The sequence below is a fragment of the Trachypithecus francoisi genome, unplaced genomic scaffold (assembly GCF_009764315.1).
Source record: "Trachypithecus francoisi isolate TF-2019V2 unplaced genomic scaffold, Tfra_2.0 Lachesis_group8, whole genome shotgun sequence".
Lineage (NCBI taxonomy): Eukaryota > Metazoa > Chordata > Mammalia > Primates > Cercopithecidae > Trachypithecus > Trachypithecus francoisi.
The window spans coordinates 21,077,909-21,098,508 of NW_022681473.1; the positions used below are offsets into that span (position 1 = coordinate 21,077,909).

A 20,600-nucleotide genomic window follows, 5' to 3' on the forward strand; every position below is an offset into this window, starting at 1 on the left:
GAGTTAAATGTCCAATTTATGGAACAAGAAAAACAGAACAAACCACCAGAAAGCAGAACATAAAAGAAAGAATGAACAATGCTAAGGCTGGTTCTTTAAAAAAATAAAATAGACAAACTTCTGGTAAAATGGCCAAGGAAAAGAAAGTGAGAAGATACAAACAGTATCAGAAAAGGAAGTATGCATATCCAGGAGAGGTTTAGAAATAAGAAAATTCCTTAAGCTACTTTATGCTAATAAATTGTAAAATGGGTAAATGCTTAGTTTTTCTTTTCAAAATTTACTCAAGTAAAAAATAGAATTCCTGAATAGTCTAATTACAGTGGTTAAAGTCTTCCCACCAATAAATACTAGGCCAGACAGCTTTACAAACTTTTAACAAATAGATCATTCCAATCTTTTACAAATTCTTATGGAGAACAGGAAAATAGACAACACTTTCCAATTCATTTAATGAAGTTATAATCTTGACACCATAAACTGACCAAAAAAGTGTAAGAAAGGCAGGCTGCAGCCCAATTTCATATAGATGCAAGAATCCCAGGTAAAATACTTGAAACAAACTGATTTCAGTAGTGTATAAAGATAATGAAATATAACCAAGAATGGAGAAGTGATTCTTGTCTACTGTAGTCTTTCTGTGTTCAAATCTTTTTTTTTTTTTTTTTTTGAGATGGTGTCTCACTCTGTCGCCTAGGCTGAAGTACAGTGGCACAATCTCGGCTCTCTGCAACCTCTGCTTCCTGGGTTCAAGGGATTCTCCTGCCTCAGCCTCCTGAGTAGCTGGGACTACAGGTGCGCACCACTGTGCCCAGCTACGTTTTGTATTTTTTAAAGGCAGGGTTTCACCATGTTGGCCAGGCTGGTCTCAAACTCCTGACCTCGTGATTGGCCGGCCTCAGCCTCCCAAAGTCCTGGGATTACAGGTGTGAGCCACTGCGCCTGGCCCGTCTGTGTTCAAATCTTACCTAGTATGCATTAGAACATAAAATCAAGTCAACATAAAATTAAGTTTAAAATTTTTACTTCACTATTTTGAAGGTTTGGAGTATACTGTTTTCTCTTTTAACATAATTTTTCTTTTCGTGTGCCTAGAAAAATACATTTTTACGTCATCATCTTCACCCTTGAATGTCAAATACAAGTGGGTGCTTGCCAAGTTGAAGCAATCAAAACCACAGCTCAGAAGTTTTGAAATTGGTAAGGGATTTTCCAGCCAGAATTATAACTCTTTTCTTTATTTTAAGAGGGTCTTACTGTGTCAATCAGACTGGAGTGCAGTAGTCCAACCATAGTCACTGTAGCTTCTAATCCCTGGGCTCAGGCAATCCTCCTGCCTCAGCCTTCCAAGTAGCTGGGACTACAGGTGCGTGCCACCACACCTGGCTAATTTTTTATGTTGTAATTTTTTTTTTGTAGAGACAAGAGCTTGCTATATTGCCCGGGCTGGGCTTGAACTCCGGGGCTCAAGCAATCCTCCTGCCTCGGCCTCCCAAAGCATTGAGTTTACAGGTTTAAGCCATTGTGCTTAGCCTACAAGTATTTTCTAACTGGGATAAAAGAAAAAGTATTTTATATACTTGCAAATGAATCCCTCCTCTATCTACCACCACTACCGACTACTACACCAAAACCAACGCACCAACCAACCAACCAACCAACCAGCGTGTGAAAGCAGATACAATACTGCCCACATCATTGTGGTGTCACCATTTCTACAATAAAATGAGAGGAAAAAAGGGCAAACAATGTGTTTTTCATAAAGCTATGTTTATTCAATTTAAATGACAATCTTTATTCTGAGATTACATTCTTCCTAATTTTAGGGGCTAAAATATATTTTCTTTTACATAATGATGCTGATAGCAGATGGTTATTTGTTTCTGTTTGTTTGTTTTTGTTTTATGTCTTTAGCTGGCAAAATTAAAAGCCAGAAACTAAGGCCCCATTTTTTCTTTTTTTAATACAAATCTACAGGTGCTTAAAACTGAGAGCTTAGGAACCACAGCCTAGGTAAAGGCCAATCTTCTTGCTGCATATTTCACAGTATTGAATTCTTTCTTGGTGAGTTCCCCATACAAGTTATGAAGCAGGATAAAAGTCAGCCTTATATTAAGTCATTGTAAATATAGCCTTAATTTCAATCACCACATAAATGTATTTTTGTTGGTTACAGCATGTTTTATTAAAACTAATTATATCAGCACCTACCTACAGAGTATCAATTTAAAAATTATAATGCCATTTTTATGAAGTCATTACTTTTATAGGACTAGCCTGTGTCACATGTGTGATCAATATTGGTTCAGTGCAGAAACAAAGAAGACTGGGTGTCCAAGCAAGCCACTTTTCTGGGTTAGGGTTTCAGTGGTACCATAGATGGGTGCCAGTCTCAATGTGTACTTTGGCCCATTTATCTTTATAAATCATACCATATAGCTTTGATATTTACATACATTTAAACTGAGAAGAAATATGCGTTATAAGAAAGCGTAGTTTGGTGGGTTTCATGTGTCAGAAATAACTCCGTATCTCACAATTACTTTCATGTCATTAGCTACCCTTGATAAAGAACAATTCTGTATAAATGTACAAACTGGAAGATAATTTTATAAAGCCTTAAAGAGATCTTTGTAAATTGCAGTGTGTCTGCTTATAAACAAATCAAATCAATCTCCATTTCTTCAAAGTGTCAAACACAAAAGAGTAGCTGGACATTGGTTTTTATAATCAGCTTCAGAGAAAATACAGGAATAATGATCAATGGCATTTTGAAGCAGATAAAACTGCCGAGTTTTATGTTTGAGTCTGTGATTTGCTATAATAGTATTCCTTCCTATTAGCTGTTCTCAACAATTTTAGTTCTATATTCATTTGATATGAGCATTTATATTAAACTTCAAAATTACCTCTGGTAGTATCCAGAATGTATGTCAGAAACCCCTAAAAGCAACTTGTTTTCCTCTTAGTTAAGATAACATTTAGTCACGTTAATAACTATTGAAATGACAACTTCAGATTTTCACAATCAGTAGGGTGTCTGGCAGTGAACGTGCATATGCTGGAGCATCTGGCCAAATTACAACGCAGTTATCAATGCTTAGTTCTTCTTGGCTTTCTTCAGATAGTGAGCCCGTGTAGCCTTGTTCATATTCATGACTATTTTCAAATAAATCCAAGAAGGCAGGTTTGAGATTATCCATCCCTAGGGAAACAGAATGCAAGAGATATGTAATTATAGCCTACAATTTGGGCTAAACTGAAGCATATGATTTAACATTTTATTATAGTGTTGTTTTTATTTAGAGGTAGATTGTAAAGTTCTTGGGTATACAACCATTAAAATTATAACAGGACATAGACATCTTGTTACTATGGCTGGACAATGTATATATGCTAATCTATTACATACTATCCTGTAACTCAATGGGAAAGAAACCCCAAGCCAGAAAGTACTGATTTGTGACTCAAACAATCTACCTACCATAAGAACATGGATCAGGTATCCATTGGTTCGGGATTGCAGGCCGACTGTTTTAATTGCAGACTTCACAAACGTCTCTGGAGTGGGTTTATCCAAAGTTGGCTTTCGGATTTTAGCCAGTTTTGTAGCTACGAAGTACGGCAGGACACTCTAGAAAGGTAACACCCACCCCAGAAAACATGCTATTGATTAGTCAGGCCACAAACTCAGAATGTACAGTGGTGCTTGACTGCTCTTAGTGGCAGAAACATCTGTATCTTTACAGAGAGAGAAGGAAAGAGAAGTGGCTATCTAAAGCCAACTTGATAGAACACATGATACCATAAAACAAATTGTAACAAACCAATCTCTCAGTAAAACAGAGTTTGAGACCAGAGAAAGTATTAAAAATAAGCAGAAATCTACCTTTCTGAACCTTTAGAAAGGAAAGCATTGAATAATCTAGATAGCACAGATTCAGGATAGGATATTTTTTCCACTTAGTAAACTGAACATTGAGACAGAACCACCAAGTAGGAGATGTTTGATACTTTATTCTCCTAACGGGATAATACCAACTTTCTCTATAATTCATGGCTAATTAAGTTTGTTCTATCAGCTTTGATCCTTCTAAAACAGACATCTTATTTCCTCAGCCTTGCGTTACTACTTTTCTTCCCTAGTTTCTCACCATTCTACTTCTGAGTTTTACAAAGAATTTTATTGATACAAAAGACAGAACCACCTCCCTTTTTCTTCTTTTTTAGAGGGAACACAGTCTAACAATATGGAAACCGTTCGAGTAACTAAAAGACACCTGACTGGATGGGTGTGGGGTGACAAATCTGGACATGACCTTTAGAGGAACTTCAATAATGTTAGGTTCTTTATTGCTTATGCTTTCTGCATTTTGGATGTGATTCAACACAGAGTGTAAGGAAACCCTGTTATAACAAGTCCTGAGTCATGATACAAGAGGTCCTTCCATAGTTTGAAATAACCTGGGCATGGTAGTTCAACAAAGGGTGAATGTATTGTTTATCTCACATGTGTGAAGTACTTCTTTTCTTTTTTTCTTTTCTTTTCTTTCTTTCTTTCTTTCTTTCTTTCTTTCTTTCTTTTTTTCGGGGCGGGCAGGGTTTTGCTTATTGTTTAGGCTGGAGTGTGGTGACACGATCATAGCTCACTGCAGCCTTGACCTCTTGGGCTCAAGTGATCCTCCGGTCTCAGCCTTCTGAGTAGCTGGGACCATGGGCGTGCACCTCCATGCCCAGCTAATTTTAAATTTGTTTGTAGAGAAAAAGTTTCAACATGTTGCCCAGGCTGGTCTCAAACTTCTGGGCTCATGTGATCCTCCCACCTCAGCCTCCCCAAGTGTTGGGATGACAGGTGTGAGCTACCACACCTGGCCCAATGACACTTCTATTAAAGAAAAGGAATGGTTCTAACACATGGTGGTCAAAATCTTAAAAGTTCAATCAAATTGAGATCTGTTCCATTCTATGGATTTCCTTCATGCTGAGACCTAGAAAGAGTGGTCTCATGTCTCTGGGTTTTTGTGTATGTGTGTGCTTTGCATTTTTCCTACTCCAAAGTGTAAGTCAAGGAATGCAACCCACTCTCCTTGACAGGTTAGATGAAACCTCAGCCTCCCCATTAGAACCAACAACCCCAGATGGAGTGCTGTCACTCTCCAACTTTCTGTTTCCCTGTCCCTGCAGGCATGAACTCATACTAAGTAAACTAATTTCACTGAAGTACTTCAATATTTGAGCCAACTTTGATTAGGTAACTTTTGATTTCTGAGAATTTGTTGATTGGGATTATCACTATACATTTATCCCTCACTTAGCAAAAAAAAATTTTTTTTGTCAAATCTTTTAAGAACCATTTTGCCACAAGGATATAGTCTATGAGAGCACACACTATGGTGAGATCTCAGACTCAGACCGAGTAGGAAATGCAGAGTTCAATGAGGATCTCACAATGGGTCAGTAAAGAAAAGGTTATTCCCCAGATCAAAGCTGAGTAGTAAGGAAAAAAAGAGCATATGCAAATACTCTGGTCTCACATAATGAAGGAACATAAGCAAACCATTTCTCATTTCTATATGTTAGGTTTAAAGGTCACAAAATAGTGAAGATTTTTTAAAAATCCCAAATATAGATCGCAAGCCTGCTAAAGGTATTGTAAGATTTTAAGCTTCTAGAGGCAGAGATGGTCTAATCATTACACTTCTCAATTGCATTATAATTCTTTGTTCCTTTCTTCCATCCTTTCTGCCATCTTCTTCCCTCCCTTCATAGGTACATGGTATAAATTGGACTACTTTGATCTTGTAGGAGAACTAAGTTGCACTACCTGACGGAACCACTTGGTGGTGCCACAAGTTAACTCTTCATGCAGCTAAACCACAGAGAGAGTCTAGAGAACCCCCAGATTAAGGGGTGGGGACGAGAGAAGCATACTCAGGAATTCCAAGCTGGGTTATGTTTTTCCAGCTAAGAAATTGTAAATTCTTTTCTAGAAAGGATACTTATTTCCACAATGGTTTAAAATCAAGGCAGTTAACAGTTATGGCCTAGTGGAGGGTTCAAAGATGAAACAGCATTTGAGCTAAGTCTTAAATGAAGTGCAAGAATTTGCCTGATTGTAAACAAATAAGGGAACAGCAGGAGCCAAGAAACAGAGCCACAGAAGAGCATGATGTTTTTCAGGGAACTGCATAGCTCAGGATGGTTCAAATGCTGGAAATGTGTGAAGAGTAGCAGGAGGGAGGCAAAACGGTACAGAAAACTGAATCCATTCACCAGGCTGTATCCATTTCTAGAACACAAACTCCATGAAGACTTGGTCATATTCACCACTATATTTTTAATGCTTTAGAACAGTACTTGGTACAGAGCAGGGACACAATTAATATCTATTGAATGAGTTGGCAAAAGACACTTCATTATGGACAGCACTGAAGAAGAGTACTGGGGTCTCTTTCCACTACTGCTATGATCCAGAAAATTAATTACACCAAGAAGTTGATAATATGAACATTCGAGCCAAAATTTTAGAAATTCTGAAGCATATATAAGACCACCCATCTAAACAGGCATACTTATTGCTACCTGCCAATGATTTAAAAATAAATATTCCAAGTTATGTGAAAGTAAAGAAATATCTTAGATATCAAAAAGCCATCTAGGTACACCCTTAAAATGTTAAATAAAGCCCAAAAAGTGGCTGGGCGTGGTGTCTCACGCCTGTAATCGCAGCACTTTGGGAGACCGAGGCGGGCGGATCATGAGGTCAGGAGACCAACCTGACTAACACGGTGAAACCCCGTCTCTACTAAAAATACAAAAAATTAGCCAAGCGTGGTGGTGGGCACCTGTAGTCCCAGTCACTCAGGAGGCTGAAGCAGGAGAATGGCGTGAACCTGGGAGGCGGAGCTGGCAGTGAGCGGAGATCATGCCACTGCACTCTAGCTTGGGCGACAGAGCGAGACTCCGTCTCAAAAAAAAGAAAAAAAAGAAAGAAAGAAAGAAAAAACCCCAACAAGTGATAATTAATTGATTTATCCTGCTTACTCAGGAAAACATTATGGGAAACAGGTCAAGAAGATACTCATACTTTTATAGGAAACTGTGGGCAGAACAAATTTTTCAAGTTGCTCAAGCTCAACAAGTTCCCATTACAAATACTGCCAGCTCAGAAACAACCTGACCTTGAGAGCTGCAGATGTGGGCAAGTACCCTGGTCTTCAGATTTAGAATTCCCAAATGGCAAATAATTAATTAGGCCATAAAGCAAAGCTGTTGGTGCTTCCTTGCTTAGCCTATTTAAAAAAATAAAAATAAAAAAAAAAAATCACTGGAGACAACTTGGACAACTTGGTTTTTTGTGTGTGTGTGTGTGTTTTTTGTTTTTTTTTTGAGACGGAGTCTCGCTCTGTCACCCAGGCTGGAGTGCAATGGCGCCATCTCGGTTCACTGCAACCTCCACCTCCCTGGTTCAAGCAATTCCCCTGACTCAGTCTCCCAAGTAGCTGGGATTACAGGGGCCTGCCACCACACCCAGTTAATTTTGTATCTTTAGTAGAGACAGGGTTTCTCCATATTGGTCAGGCTGGTCTTGAACTCCTGGCTTCAGGTGATCCGCCTGCCTCATCCTCCCAAAGTGCTGGGATTACAGGCGTGAACCACCACACCCAGGCCCGACAACTTGGTATCTTTTTTCTCACCCACAGGAGAAGCTTGCTTAGGTAACTGGACTTCATAGTACACTTCAGGGGTGCTTGATTCAGAAGAGGAATGCTTATGGCCTTGGAGTAGTGGAAAGAAAGATGCCTGAAACTGCATGGCAGATATTCAAAAATCAGGGATTGAACCTTGGAACTTAACATGGTAGGGCATCTTTCAGGTGCCATCAACTGTGTACTAAACATGCTTTTCAATGGAAAAATGACCAGAATATCACAAGACAATGACTTGGGAAAATGTAGACCCAGAAGACACCAGGGTCTAATGTATTTGCACAGTATGAGATTTCAGACATGGTGTCACATCTGCCTTTACTGAGCATTAAATTCAACCGTGTAGCCAGCACACACTCTTAAGGCAGAAGCTGGGGCTCCTATGAAGAATATTAGGAAAACTTCTTTTCCTGAAATCTGTGTATTCATCTACGATTTCAGGATCTGGTATACAAAAATCTAAATAATTATACACCTATATTCTAGTTTTGGAGTATGTATTGCTTTACTTGCAGTGCATGAAATTAGCTTTTCCACATAAAGGCCCTTGATTATCTACTTGGCAGAAACCCTTAGACTTTCTAGAAATTTTAGGAAAAAGGAATCGTTCTGATGGTGCAGAGATCCCTCGTTACACAGCAATGAAAAAAGGCCCTGTAATAACAATACATATAAATCTTAGCATCAAAATCCAAAATGAAGGAGTTCAAAATATGGTGCTCTACACAAAGATCCTTGATAAATGTTGGCTGATAATCTTGTAAATAACCTACCTCCAAAGATATGGAATTTGTATGTTAACATTCAAGGAACAAAAAGAAAAACAGTGTAATCTCACAAAAGGCATTCACTTAACACTAAACTATTTCCTGAGCACCTACTAGAACAATGTTTTAGGCAATGGGAACTTAATGAATACAATTCATTGTGAATAAAAACAGAGTCCCTCATCTTACAGAGCTTACATTTCAGTAGGGGGATATAGACCACAAACAAATAATAATAATAATAATAATAATAATAAGATGTACAGTATTGGCAGGCGATGATAAAAAAGGAAGATGAAAAAAATACCTAGGTAAAAGAGCTAATAGAGGCTGAGCCTGCACATGGGTTCTCAAGAAAGGCCCCTTTGATGTGGTGACTTATAACCAAAGATCTGAACAAAGAGACAGAGTTGGCCAAAAGGGTATCTGGGTGAAGAGCCTTTGAGACTGAAGGAACAAGTGCAAGGCCCTGAAGTGAAGGTGTCCTCAAGGTATTTCCAGAACCGCAAGGAGGCCACGGAAGTAGGAAGGCAGGGAGGGGACATGATAACGTGGAAGTTTGAAATCAGAACATTGAGGGTCATAAGAACTCACGGTTTTATTGTGAAAGAGATGAGAAGCCATGGGAGAATTTTTAGCATAGCAGTGAAGTAACTGGATTTTTTTTCCTTTTTTTCTGAGACAGTCTCACTCCATCACCCAGGCTGGAGTGCAGTGGTGCGAACTCGGCTCACTGCAACCTCCACCTCCTGGGCTCAAGCCATCGTCCCACCTCAGCCTCCCAAGTAGCAAGGACCACAGGCACACACCACCATGCCTGGCTAATGTTTGTATTTTTTGTAGAGACAGGGTTTCACCATGTTGCCCAGACTGGTCTTGAACTCAGTGAGCCCAAGCAATCCATACGTCTCAGCCCCCCAAAGTGTTGGGATGTGAGCCACAGGTGTGAGCCACTGTGCCCAGCTGGATTTTATTTTAAAGAGATCACTCTGGCTGCTATAAGTAGACTGTAGGGGCTGTTAAACCACAATGGGTGTAGGAAGGCCAGATAGTAAGATACTGCAAAATGTCCAGGACAAGCTATGATGGTGGCTCAGATAGAGTGGTAGCAGTGGAGGTCACGAGAAGTAGTCAAATCGTGGGTATGCTGCAAGGATTTCCTAAAGGATTAAGTTTGGGATGTGAAAACAGAGGTGGTAGGGTAACAGGAAAAAAAAATCAGCATTGGTTAAAATCAGACCAACCTGGATTCAAATTCCAGCTTGACCACTTACTAGTTGTGTGATCTTGAGCAAAACACTCAATGACTGAGCCTTAGTTTCTTCCTCTGTAATTAGAGGCTATAGAATCTTCCTTATTATACTATCATGAGAATTAAATAAAATATTATCAGTTAGAGAATGTGGGATTTGAACTCTAGTATGTATTAGCAATTATTTTCTAAGTTTTCCAATATCTATATTTTTAGAATGAATTTGGAAAGAAGAACTTGGCTGACTTTTTATATCAAATAAGACATATAAGAATGCCACTTTCCATGGAGAATATCTGACTGTTGAGGTAACCAACTGAATATTAGTTCTCCTGGACACACATGTAATGGTTTGGAGGGACCTCTTAAGCTTATAGGTCTTGTGGTACAACACTGTTGTAAACGGCCAAGAAAAAAAGACATTATCACTGAAAAAAATCAAGATTCAGCTGGTTGGAAGGGATCTGAATTCAATGATCCCAACAGGACTAATTTTACTATTCTTAAGTCATTTTTCAAAACTGGTGTAGTTGGCCATACATGAACATTTCCAGTGAGAATCTTTGTATTGCTTTATAACTCTCCCTATGTAGACTCCATATGCACAAAAGATACACTCTATTAACTCCTTTCATAGTCATTGGCAATTAACAGGAAGAAAGGATGGAGACTTACATTTGTAATCCCGGTAGCCATTTCTCAATATTTAGCTTTCTAGTTATTTGAAGCCCAATAGAACTATAAGAATACTCTAAGCAATAACATACTGTAACAAAAATACAAAGGAGGAATATCTTCTTTCATTAAAAAATTCTTAAATTTTGTTTTCGCTCATCTCAATTTGTCCTATTTGTTTTCTGAATTTCATGGATTAACGCAAATCTAGTCTATTCTGAATAAAAACTACATTTTTACCTGAATTAACTAAACCACCAACTCTCATCACCAAGACAAAGGCACTGGAAGGTAGTAACAAGGGAATGGAGCCCAGAGGATTTCTTTTTTGTCTCTCTCTTTTTTTTTTTGATGAGATAGGGTCTTGCTCTGCCACCTATCACCTGGGCTGGAGTGCAGTGACACCATCACAGCTCACCGCACCTTCAACCTCCTGGGCTCAAGTGATCCTCCAGTCTCAGCTTTCTGAATGGCTGGGACCACAGGCATGCACCACCATGCCCGGCTAATTTTTTTCTACTTTTTGTAGAGACAGTGTCTCACTATGTTACCCAGGCTGGTCTTAAACTCCTGGGTTCAAGCGACCCTTCTGCCTTGGCCTCCCAAAATACTGGGATTACAGGTGTGAGCCACAGTGCGTAGCCCCTAGAGGATTTCTTCAGGACAATAAGTTCAAATGCAAATGGAGTATTCTTTTGTAATCTCCTTTTAAGAATGAAAAAGTCCACTTCATTTTCAGGGCAGCTGAAAGTTCTCTGGGTTTAGATGGTCTCTATCTGCATCCCCACCTTTCTTCTGGTAAAGAAAACCTCAAGGGATGGTGTCCCTTGGTAGATGACCTCCTTGTTAGAGCATTTCCAGAGACCCGGCCTCCCAGGTCAAAGGAAGGAAACTGCATGGCGCAGAGCAACACCTCTTTGCAGATGGAGTTACTCACACCAAGATCGGTACATTCTCTACACTTCCCCATGTTTTTGAACATATCACTCTTTTTTAGTTTCTTTTCGAGAACATATCACTCTATACAATTGTTTTATTCGTGGATTTGTTTAATGTCTGTCTCCCTCCCGATAAATGTAAATTCAACCACAGCAGAGGCTCTGTCTGTCTTTTGCCAGATTATGCGGTGCTTTCTAAATATTTCCTGACTGAAGACATGTGGAACATGATATATACCTCTAGTTTTGGACTTACTGTGGGTATGTGTTTAAATATCTGTTTTTTCTCTGTGTGTGCCTTCAGGACAGGGACTGGGTCTTATTTACCTTTGTTTCCTAGACGTCTAGCCAACGACCTGGTAAAAGCAGGCACGAGCTGTTTGATAAACTAAACTGACCTTAAGCAAGTTTCAAGACTCCTCTTTATTTTCATTTTTTTGAGACAAACTCTTGTTCTGTCGCCCAGGCTAGAGTGCAGGGGTGCGATCTCGGCTCACAGCAACCTCTGCCTCCCAGGTTAAAGCAATTTTTGTACCTCAGCCCCCTAGAGTAGCTGGGTTTATAGGCACGCACCACCACACCTGGCTAATTTTTTTTTTTTTTAGGAGAGATGGGTTTCGTCATGTTGGCCAGGCTGGCCTTGAACTCCTGACTTCAAGTGATCCACCTGCCTCGGCCTCCCAAAGTGCTGGGATTACACGTGTGAGCCATCGCGCCCAGCACAGGACTCCTGTTGATCTTGTTTCCTATTTGTAAAATGGGACTAGGTTAATATCTGTGTAAAATGAGAAAACAAAGGAGGTGAAAACATGGGCATATTGCAGATATCCAATAAATATAAGTCTCTTTCTTCTCTTCTTCACCCTTATATATCATTTCCCAGCTTGGAGTGTTTTTATCTCATATCATTTATCCCACTTGCCAGAAGGGGAGATTAAGGTGTAAAGTAATGAAGCTTTCTGTAGGTCAGATGATCACCGGGTGTTGAAGGCAGAACTCAAACCTTGGTCCACCGACTCCAAGCTCAGTGTCCTTTCTTCTCTGCCTCTAGGCACACTGATGACCAATGCAGTTTTCATAAAACCACAGCCTGGACTGAGGACACTGTGACCATGCTTTAGCTGTGACTTTTCATCTTGAAATGATGAAATATCCAGGCAGGGCTTCAGGGATTCTTTAGCATCAAAAATCTCTTTAGGAGGCAGGTTTGTGAAGAAACATCACTGATGCTATAGCTAGGGGAAATTTCGATAAGGGCCAAAATATCTGCACGGTTTTGGGTCTCCCCACAGATTGCTTCTTAGTGCAAGGGAACTAATGGTAATTATATGGCAGAGGAGTTGGGTAGCACCTGGAGTGGGGGGGTCAGAAACATCGCCACCAATGAAGAGCGGATGGATCTTGTGTGTCTCCCCACGTGAGACCCTGAGGACACAACATCACATACATACGTGATATTTTGGCCGGGAAAGCATAACCCGAATCTCACTTTTGGGTTTCTCTAAGGAAGCATCAAAGAAACCCCAAATGAGGAAAGTATAATTAAAAAGGAGGAATACTGTACTCTTAAAAAAGTCACTGTCATAAAACAAAGGTTTTAGATATATCCCAGGTTAAAGGAAACAAAAGAGACAGGACAACTAAATATAATACCTGATCGTAGATTGCATTTACTGGAGGAAGAGGACAGGATGAAGAATATTATAAGACCAGAAATTGGGCACAAATAATACATTAGATAAAATTATTGTATCACTGTTAAATCTGAGTTGATAGGGGTATTGTGGTTATATACGAGGATATCCTTATTCTGGTTGGGTGTGGTAGCTCACACCTGTAATCTCAGCACTTTGGGAAGCCAAGGCAGGAGAATCACTTGAGCTCAGGAGTTTGAGACCAGCCTGGGTGACAAAGCGAGACCCTGTGTCAACGAAAAATGCTAGGCTTGGTGGCATGTGCCTGGGGTCCTAGCCACTCGGGAGGCTGAGGTGGGAGGATCAGTTAAGCCTGGGAGGTCAAGGTTCTAGTGAGCCGTGATAGCTCCACTACACTCCAGCCTGGGTGACAGAGTGAGAACCTGTCTTCAAACAACAAACAAACAAACAACCAACTCCTTATTTTTCAAAAGTACACACTCAAGAGTTTAGAATTGGAGGACCATAATGTTTGCACTTACTCTCCAACGATAAAACAAATGTGGTAAAATGTTAACAGTAAGTAAATCTAAGCAAAGGGTATCAGAGTTTTGTCTGTACTATTTTTATTCTTGTAACTTTTCTGTAGATTTGAAATTATTTCCAAATGATTTTTTTAAACCAGAAGGCTTATGAAAATTTTGCAGAATAAGAGTTCAAGAGGTATAGTTTTAGGATTTAGTCTTAGTCTTAGCTACTTCCTGCTTGCTCAGTATTAACTGGTAGTCAGTACAGGGTAGACAGAAGCAGCCCAGGGCTAGGGCCCACTACCTAGCCAGTCAAATTGCTTATAATAATTTTATCTTTTGAAAGACACAAGTGTCTTTTTTTTTTTACTGGACTTTAATTATAAGGTAATGAGAACAAACAGTCCTCATCAGCAGACTACACTTATGATACAAGCTTTCCTTGAGAATGTGCTTCTCATCCTCTGTGCAAAATCAAATAGTCTCTCAGGCCCATCATTCACCTCCAGGCATTTACATCACTTGTTGTTGTTATTGTGTTTTTGCATTTCCAGGAAATGATTATATAATGGCAAATCTGAATTCTTGAAGGCAATTTTAAATGATCTTATAAAATTATGGGAAAGAAGTTAAGAAGTTGAAGGAAAGATGGGGAGAGAAATGCAAAAGAAAACTATTAAGAGGTAATATGAAACAATCTAGAATTTGAACAATATACCCTCTTTCTTCCCCAAAAGAGCAATCCGATGTACATTCACACAGAGGTAGACCTAAAAAGATAGCGTTCTTTGCAAGGATTAGAAAAAAAAACGGAAACATAGCCACATAGCATTAGTCTAGAAGTCATTCTGATAAACAGGCTAAAATTGCATGCACAACCAGAGTTTTCTGTGATGCCATGGAAAAGGCAGGTCTCCCGTTTACCACAAACAACAAGTGCCACCAGCAAGACTGTCTCCTCTCACATTCTCACAACTTGTTTCCCTCAAAGATCTTTTCTCCAGATTTCCCACCTAGTAATCTGGTGGGACTAGAAGCTACTGTAAAAACACATTAGCATTTGTCTTCTGAAATATTTTATTTTGATAAACTTTTGTTTTTCTCTAATAATGAATTATAAACTGTCATTTCAGCCGTCATTGTGTTTTGTCATATGAATTCATTCAAGGTTTAAACTGAATTAATTTGATGAAAAAATAAAGACTCAAATGTTTGTGAGGGAAGGCACAGTCGTCATTCTGTGTGAATACATCAGAATGCTGAAGTAGAATAGAAAGAGAATCTCTTATTAATTCTGATCAAAGGGGCAAAAAAAAAAAAAAGTGGTCTAAATGAAGCTCAGAGTTAAAAATGATTGACTTTTCTGTGGTGGTGTTTTATGCCCACAAATTTTTTGGACTAGGAGTATTTATCAGCTGATTCTGCCTTGTACTCCAGCCCACACATGTTTCCTGGGTGATCTTATTAAAATACAAATCAGATAATGTTGCTTTCCTTCCTAGTCCTCCAGTGGCTGCCCATAGGGTTTAGGATTAAATTTGAACTCCACAAGGCCATCTCCTTTCTTGCCACTCCATCGTCCTCCCCCACATTCAGGCCAGAGTGGACATCCCAGTGTCTAGTACATGCTCTGCCCTCTGAAATGCCCATGACTGGCTCCTCTGTTGGCATCCCTTCCCCAACTCCTCTCCAGTTCTACTCACCATATCTTCTTCCAGCCCCATTTGCACCTGAGCCCTATGGCCCCTGTCCCTCTCTTAAGGCTTGGGCCACAGTTTGCCTGCCCTGGAAATCTTTCTCTCAGCCCTTTGGTGCTTTTGGTTAGGCCTGCTTCTTACAGCTTCTGGTCACTCTGCTTATAGGTCAATCACCAACGGACCTTTTTAGGATTTCTGCCTAGTCACAATAGGTGTTTACAAACTATTCAGTTAATAGCGTGATTACAGTTAGATTCATCAGAAGAAAATGGTATACCATTGGATGGCATGTGATACCTTCCCACGAATACCTTCTCATGGAATGTAATAGCTTCTCACGAATGTTTTACTGGTTTCCTTGTCACTAAAATACAACATATTCTACACAGAACATTGGCGTTACTAACATTAAAACGACTGGTGTCAAGGAAAGAGGAAAAAGAGAGTACAGTAATTTTGTATAAAATCCAGGATTCTAGAAAACATGTCCTTCTGAATGAAACCTACACATATGGGAAGCTGCAAGTTAGAAATAACGCCAAGTGGCTATGACATCTAAGGTTCCCTAGGATGAAAGCTCAGGTTGGGGTTTAGAGGAAGCAGGCTCTTAGTTGATCTTGGAAGATGAGGAAACAGTCATCCCTGCTTCCTCTCATTACCATTCTATCTCATAGTAGGTGATTTAGCTCCCACCAGTATCTATTCAATAAAAAGGTTTAGAAGCTACATCTACATGACATTTAGGCCCATCTTGATGGTCTACAGGCATAAAGGAGGAAATGGAACTAACCAAGCAACCACCTTCTGGTTCCATCACTCCCTGAGCACAGATGGATCCAGAAAGTATTCAATGCTGACCTACAGGCCTGCAGCAAGTAGTCTAGTGTTTAAGAACAAAGGCTTTAGTGTCAAATAGACCCAGATTTGAGTACCAGTTCAACATGGGCAAGTGGCTTACCCTCTCTAAGCCCCAATTTCTGCAATCAAAAATAATAATAGTCATCATCACACCATCATATGGGATTGTTATGAGATACAGTGAAATGATACATATAAAAGTGTTTAGCACTGTACCTGAAAAGTATCCACTCAAATATTCACTATTATTATTTTGATCGATCATTTGGGGCTTCAGGGTACAAAAAGTGAAATACTTGCCTCACAGGAACGAAAGCCACAGTAAACACCAGACATGCATAGAGGTGGGGTAGCTGATGGGCAGGAGCAGGAAAGAGGTAGAAATCGCAACTTCTCCCAAGACATTTTTTAAAAGTGCCTGAGCACAGAAATATTATTTATTTCAATTGAAGAATGGCTAATTTGAAATTGCCACCCATTAAAACTCCTATATTTGCTTTCTCTCATATTTTGTATTTTCACAGCATTGTATCTGCTAGCTACATAATAAACTCAAAAGTATGTAAAAATTAACTCAAAATGGATCAAAGAACTAGAACTAGAAAACTCTTACAGGAAAACAGGGGGAAAGCTTCATGACACTGGATCTGGCAAGCATTTCTTGGATTTGACACCAAAAGCACCAGCAACAAAAGAAAAAAACAGATAAACTGGACTACATCAAAATTAAAAACTTTTGTGAATAAAAAGGCATTATGCAGACTAAAGTCAAAATAAAATGGCAACTCATGAAGTGGGAGAAAATCTCTGCAAATCGTGTATTTAATAAGGGGACAACATCCAGAATATATAGATCATTCCTACGACACAATGACAAGAAACCAAACAACATGATTTTATTAAACGTAGGCAGAGGACTGGAATAAACATTTCTTCAAAGATGATATGCAAATGACCAAATAAGCTCATGAAAAAATGCTCAATATCACTAATCATCAGGGAAAAACAAATCAAAACCACAATGAGATACCACTTCATATCCGTTATGATGTCTATTACAAAAAACAAACAAAATAGAAAATAACAAGTGTTGGTGAAGACGTGGAGAAACTGGAACCCTGCACACTGCCAGTGGAAGTGTAAACTGGTGCAGCTGACGTGGAAAATGGCAAAGTTCTTCAAAAAATTTAAAACAATTACCATATGACCCAGCAATTCCACTTCTGTATACATATACAAAAGAATTGAGGGCCGGGCACAGTGGCTCAAGCCTGTAATCCCAGCACTTTGGGAGGCCCAGACGGGCGGATCACGAGGTCAGGAGATCGAGACCATCCTGGCTAACACGGTGAAACCCCGTCTCTACTAAAAAAATACAAAAAAAACCTAGCCGGGCGAGGTGGCGGGCGCCTGTAGTCCCAGCTACTGGGAGGCTGAGGCAGGAGAATGGCGTAAACCCGGGAGGCGGAGCTTGCAGTGAGCTGAGATCCGGCCACTGCACTCCAGCCCAGGTGACACAGCGAGACTCCGTCTCAAAAAAAAAAAGAATTGAAAACAGAGTTTGCAAGAGGTATTTGTACACCCATGCTCATATTAGCATTATTTACAATACCCAACAGGTGGAAACAACCCAGATGCCCACTGACAGGTAAATGGATAAGCAAAATGTGGTCTATATACAATGGCATTTTATTCAGCCTTGAAAAGGAAGAAGATTCTGACACATACTTCAACATGTGTTGAACTTGAACCTTGAAGACATGCTAAGTGATATCATCCAGTCACAAAAGATCAAATACTGTATGATTCCACCCATATGAGGTAATAAGAGTAGTCAAATTCATAGAGATGGAAAATCAACCAGTGGTTGCCAGGGGCCGGAGGGAAGGGGAAATGGGGAGTTCATGTTTGATGGGAACAGAGTTTCAGTTTGGGAAGATGAACAATGTTCTGGAGATGGATGGTGGCAGTGGCTGCACAATATGTGAATGGACTTAATGCCATTGAACTGCATGTTAAAAATGATGAAAATGGTAAATTTTATGTTTATTTCACCACAACTAAAAAAAAGAGAGATGCTGATAGTCTTGGTCTCTCATAATAAAGCGCTAAGAACTAAAAAATACGCTTCAGCTATTTATACTGTGTTTAGTTCCACTTTAGGTATCCCTACTTGGAAATTCTAAGGGATAATTTTTTAAAAATCGAGACAAGTGCATTAAGGAAAAAGAAGCCATGTTTTTAATGGTGTGCTAATGTCACATGCAGTTACTTAGGAATATGATTTTTTTGTTGTTGCCAAGACAGCAACAGTTGCTGTTGGAAACCACACAAAAACAGGGATACTTAAGTGAAACCAACTCCACTCACCTGCACAAAGATGCCCTTGCTCCTATACTCCTCATGGAGGCACTGAGAGAAGAAATCTACAAAAGTCTGGGAGGGGAGTGGGAGTGAGAAGAAAACACACACATTACATCAATCTGCCTGATTTGTAGCCATGGAAACAAAAATAATAAACGAATCATTTAATGCTATAATTTCTCATCTTTTTTTCATTTCAAATGCAGAAGAGAACTTAGAAAAACACCTCAAAACCTCAAGTGGTTTTTATCTGCCACTAAATGAAGTATTATATTACCAAATATAATATCCAGATCAAATTCTGATTTAACTGGAAAAGATTCTTTTTATGCTTTTCTCCCCCCAGAAAGTTATTTTCCAAGAAAAAATATTTTTCTCTTATATAACAAAGGATGCATTTCATCTCCCCACTTGCCACTCAAACAGAAACATGACATGAAGTCCATTCAACTCTATTCTATGGGGATTTTGTTGTTGCTAAAAAGAACAGAACAAGCATCCTCTTGGTGCTTTGGGATGACAAGATCCAAGAAATACAGAGGTGAATGTGACAGCCCATCTTCTTCTGATAATACAACCTTAAATCTATTTGTAAAATACAATGTGCCATTTTTCAAATGTGAACTCAACCTCAGACTAGAAATGCAAAGAATCAAGTGACTTTTCAAGGGTCCTAATTAGTCATAGTTTTGTATCCATGGAGTAGAACAGGTAAGTTGAAGTTCACGAATCCCTTCAAGAAACATGGCATTCATTTTAAACTTGCCTACAGTATGTTCCCAGATACAGAAAGTAGATTGTAGGGGTTGGGAGGTGGTACCAAGTTTTTCAAAAGACAGTAGTGACTGTTTTTTCACATGAAAAAGAAGTCGGAGGTTTTGCTTTTTTCCTTCCCTGAAATGTTTCAAGTTCTTACTGTACATATTTTTGTTTATTTTTCCCTAAAAGTCTGCTTAATTTCAACATCTGAGTGATCATTTTCCCTTCAGAGATGTATTCGATGCCTCAACAATGTATCTGAAGATGACGCCATTGACCTGCAGGCAGTAGGAGACACACTCTAAATTACTTTCGTAGCAGTAATGTGAAGAGGTTAATGGTGATATTGTATGAAATTATGACATTGTCCAGAGAGTTCTGGAAAATTCTTGTCTCACCCCAAAGGTGACAAAGAATATGTATGAATTCTGGACAACATGGCAAAATACAATCTCGCCCAGTCTATCTTGTGCCTACTATGTACATTTACACGTTGACTGGATGCATTTCTTCTATGCTGTGTGAAGTGGACTCATTCATATATCAAATCTCTAATCTTAGACTCATTAACATCATGTTCTAATTAACTAAGCTAACTGCCTAGGTCATCTCTCTATGGAAGGCACAAGTATCACTTTCAAAATCAGTAAAGTACTGGGGGGAGAAAAACAGCATCTGTGAATCTGATATCCTGGTGTCCCATCTGTAAGTTTACAGTAAGTTTACTGTAAGTATATAGTATGTCTCCAACTCGGGTTCTTTTGAAACTCAAGTAGGGTATTTTCCTTTTCTTCTCAGTCTATTGGAAAACTGCCAAGAATAGAACTTCAGGAAAGTTAAATCTACATTAATTTCTCAGATTAAAAATTACTCCTTATTACTACATTGACATGATTTAAGAAAACACTGTTTACCTTGGTTGCAGAATAGATGGTCAACAGTGGGACGGGGAACATGCCACTGCCAGATGAAATGTTCAGAATAGCCCCTTTGGATCTAAAAAGGAAAATGTACCATGTAAAAGGAGTGAAACCACAGTATGCAGTTGTTTGTGAATTACAGATTGAGATATATAATTATTTGAAACAGAATAATGTAGCTGTTTTTCTAACACACATCTCTCCCTGCCTTTCATCAGTATGTGCTATGCTCGGTCAGTAAATGAGACATAATTCAATCAACTAAAAATAGCTCTTCTTCACGATTAGCTCATTTCCCAGTCTTAGTAATCCAGGGCATGACCAGATGAGATCTCCAGTCTCCTCAAGTTGATCTCTACCCTCTGAGGTCTTCTCTAGCCACAGTGCCAAGAATTTTTATTTACAGATCTCTTATACTCCCTGCATGCACCTTTATTTTAGCATATCAACACGTACTACTTTACTGTAAGATTTAATCATTCTATGTATATAAACATTCT

The 20,600-nt window shown here is 39.2% G+C and overlaps 1 protein-coding gene across 1 annotated transcript in view; it reads right to left on the reverse strand.

The window, feature by feature from the left end:
* Positions 1-1,407: 1,407 nt before the first annotated feature.
* The window catches only part of HSD17B12 (hydroxysteroid 17-beta dehydrogenase 12), a 173,115-nt gene continuing 153,922 nt past the window's right edge, over positions 1,408-20,600 (reverse strand). The window contains exons 8-11 of the mRNA XM_033207762.1: positions 20,095-20,176; positions 18,428-18,493; positions 3,485-3,634; positions 1,408-3,205 (exon numbers count right to left, since the gene is read on the reverse strand). Of these exons, the coding sequence (XP_033063653.1) occupies positions 3,101-3,205; positions 3,485-3,634; positions 18,428-18,493; positions 20,095-20,176 (403 nt within the window). The 3' untranslated portion in view covers positions 1,408-3,100. The remainder of the gene's footprint in view (positions 3,206-3,484; positions 3,635-18,427; positions 18,494-20,094; positions 20,177-20,600) is intronic.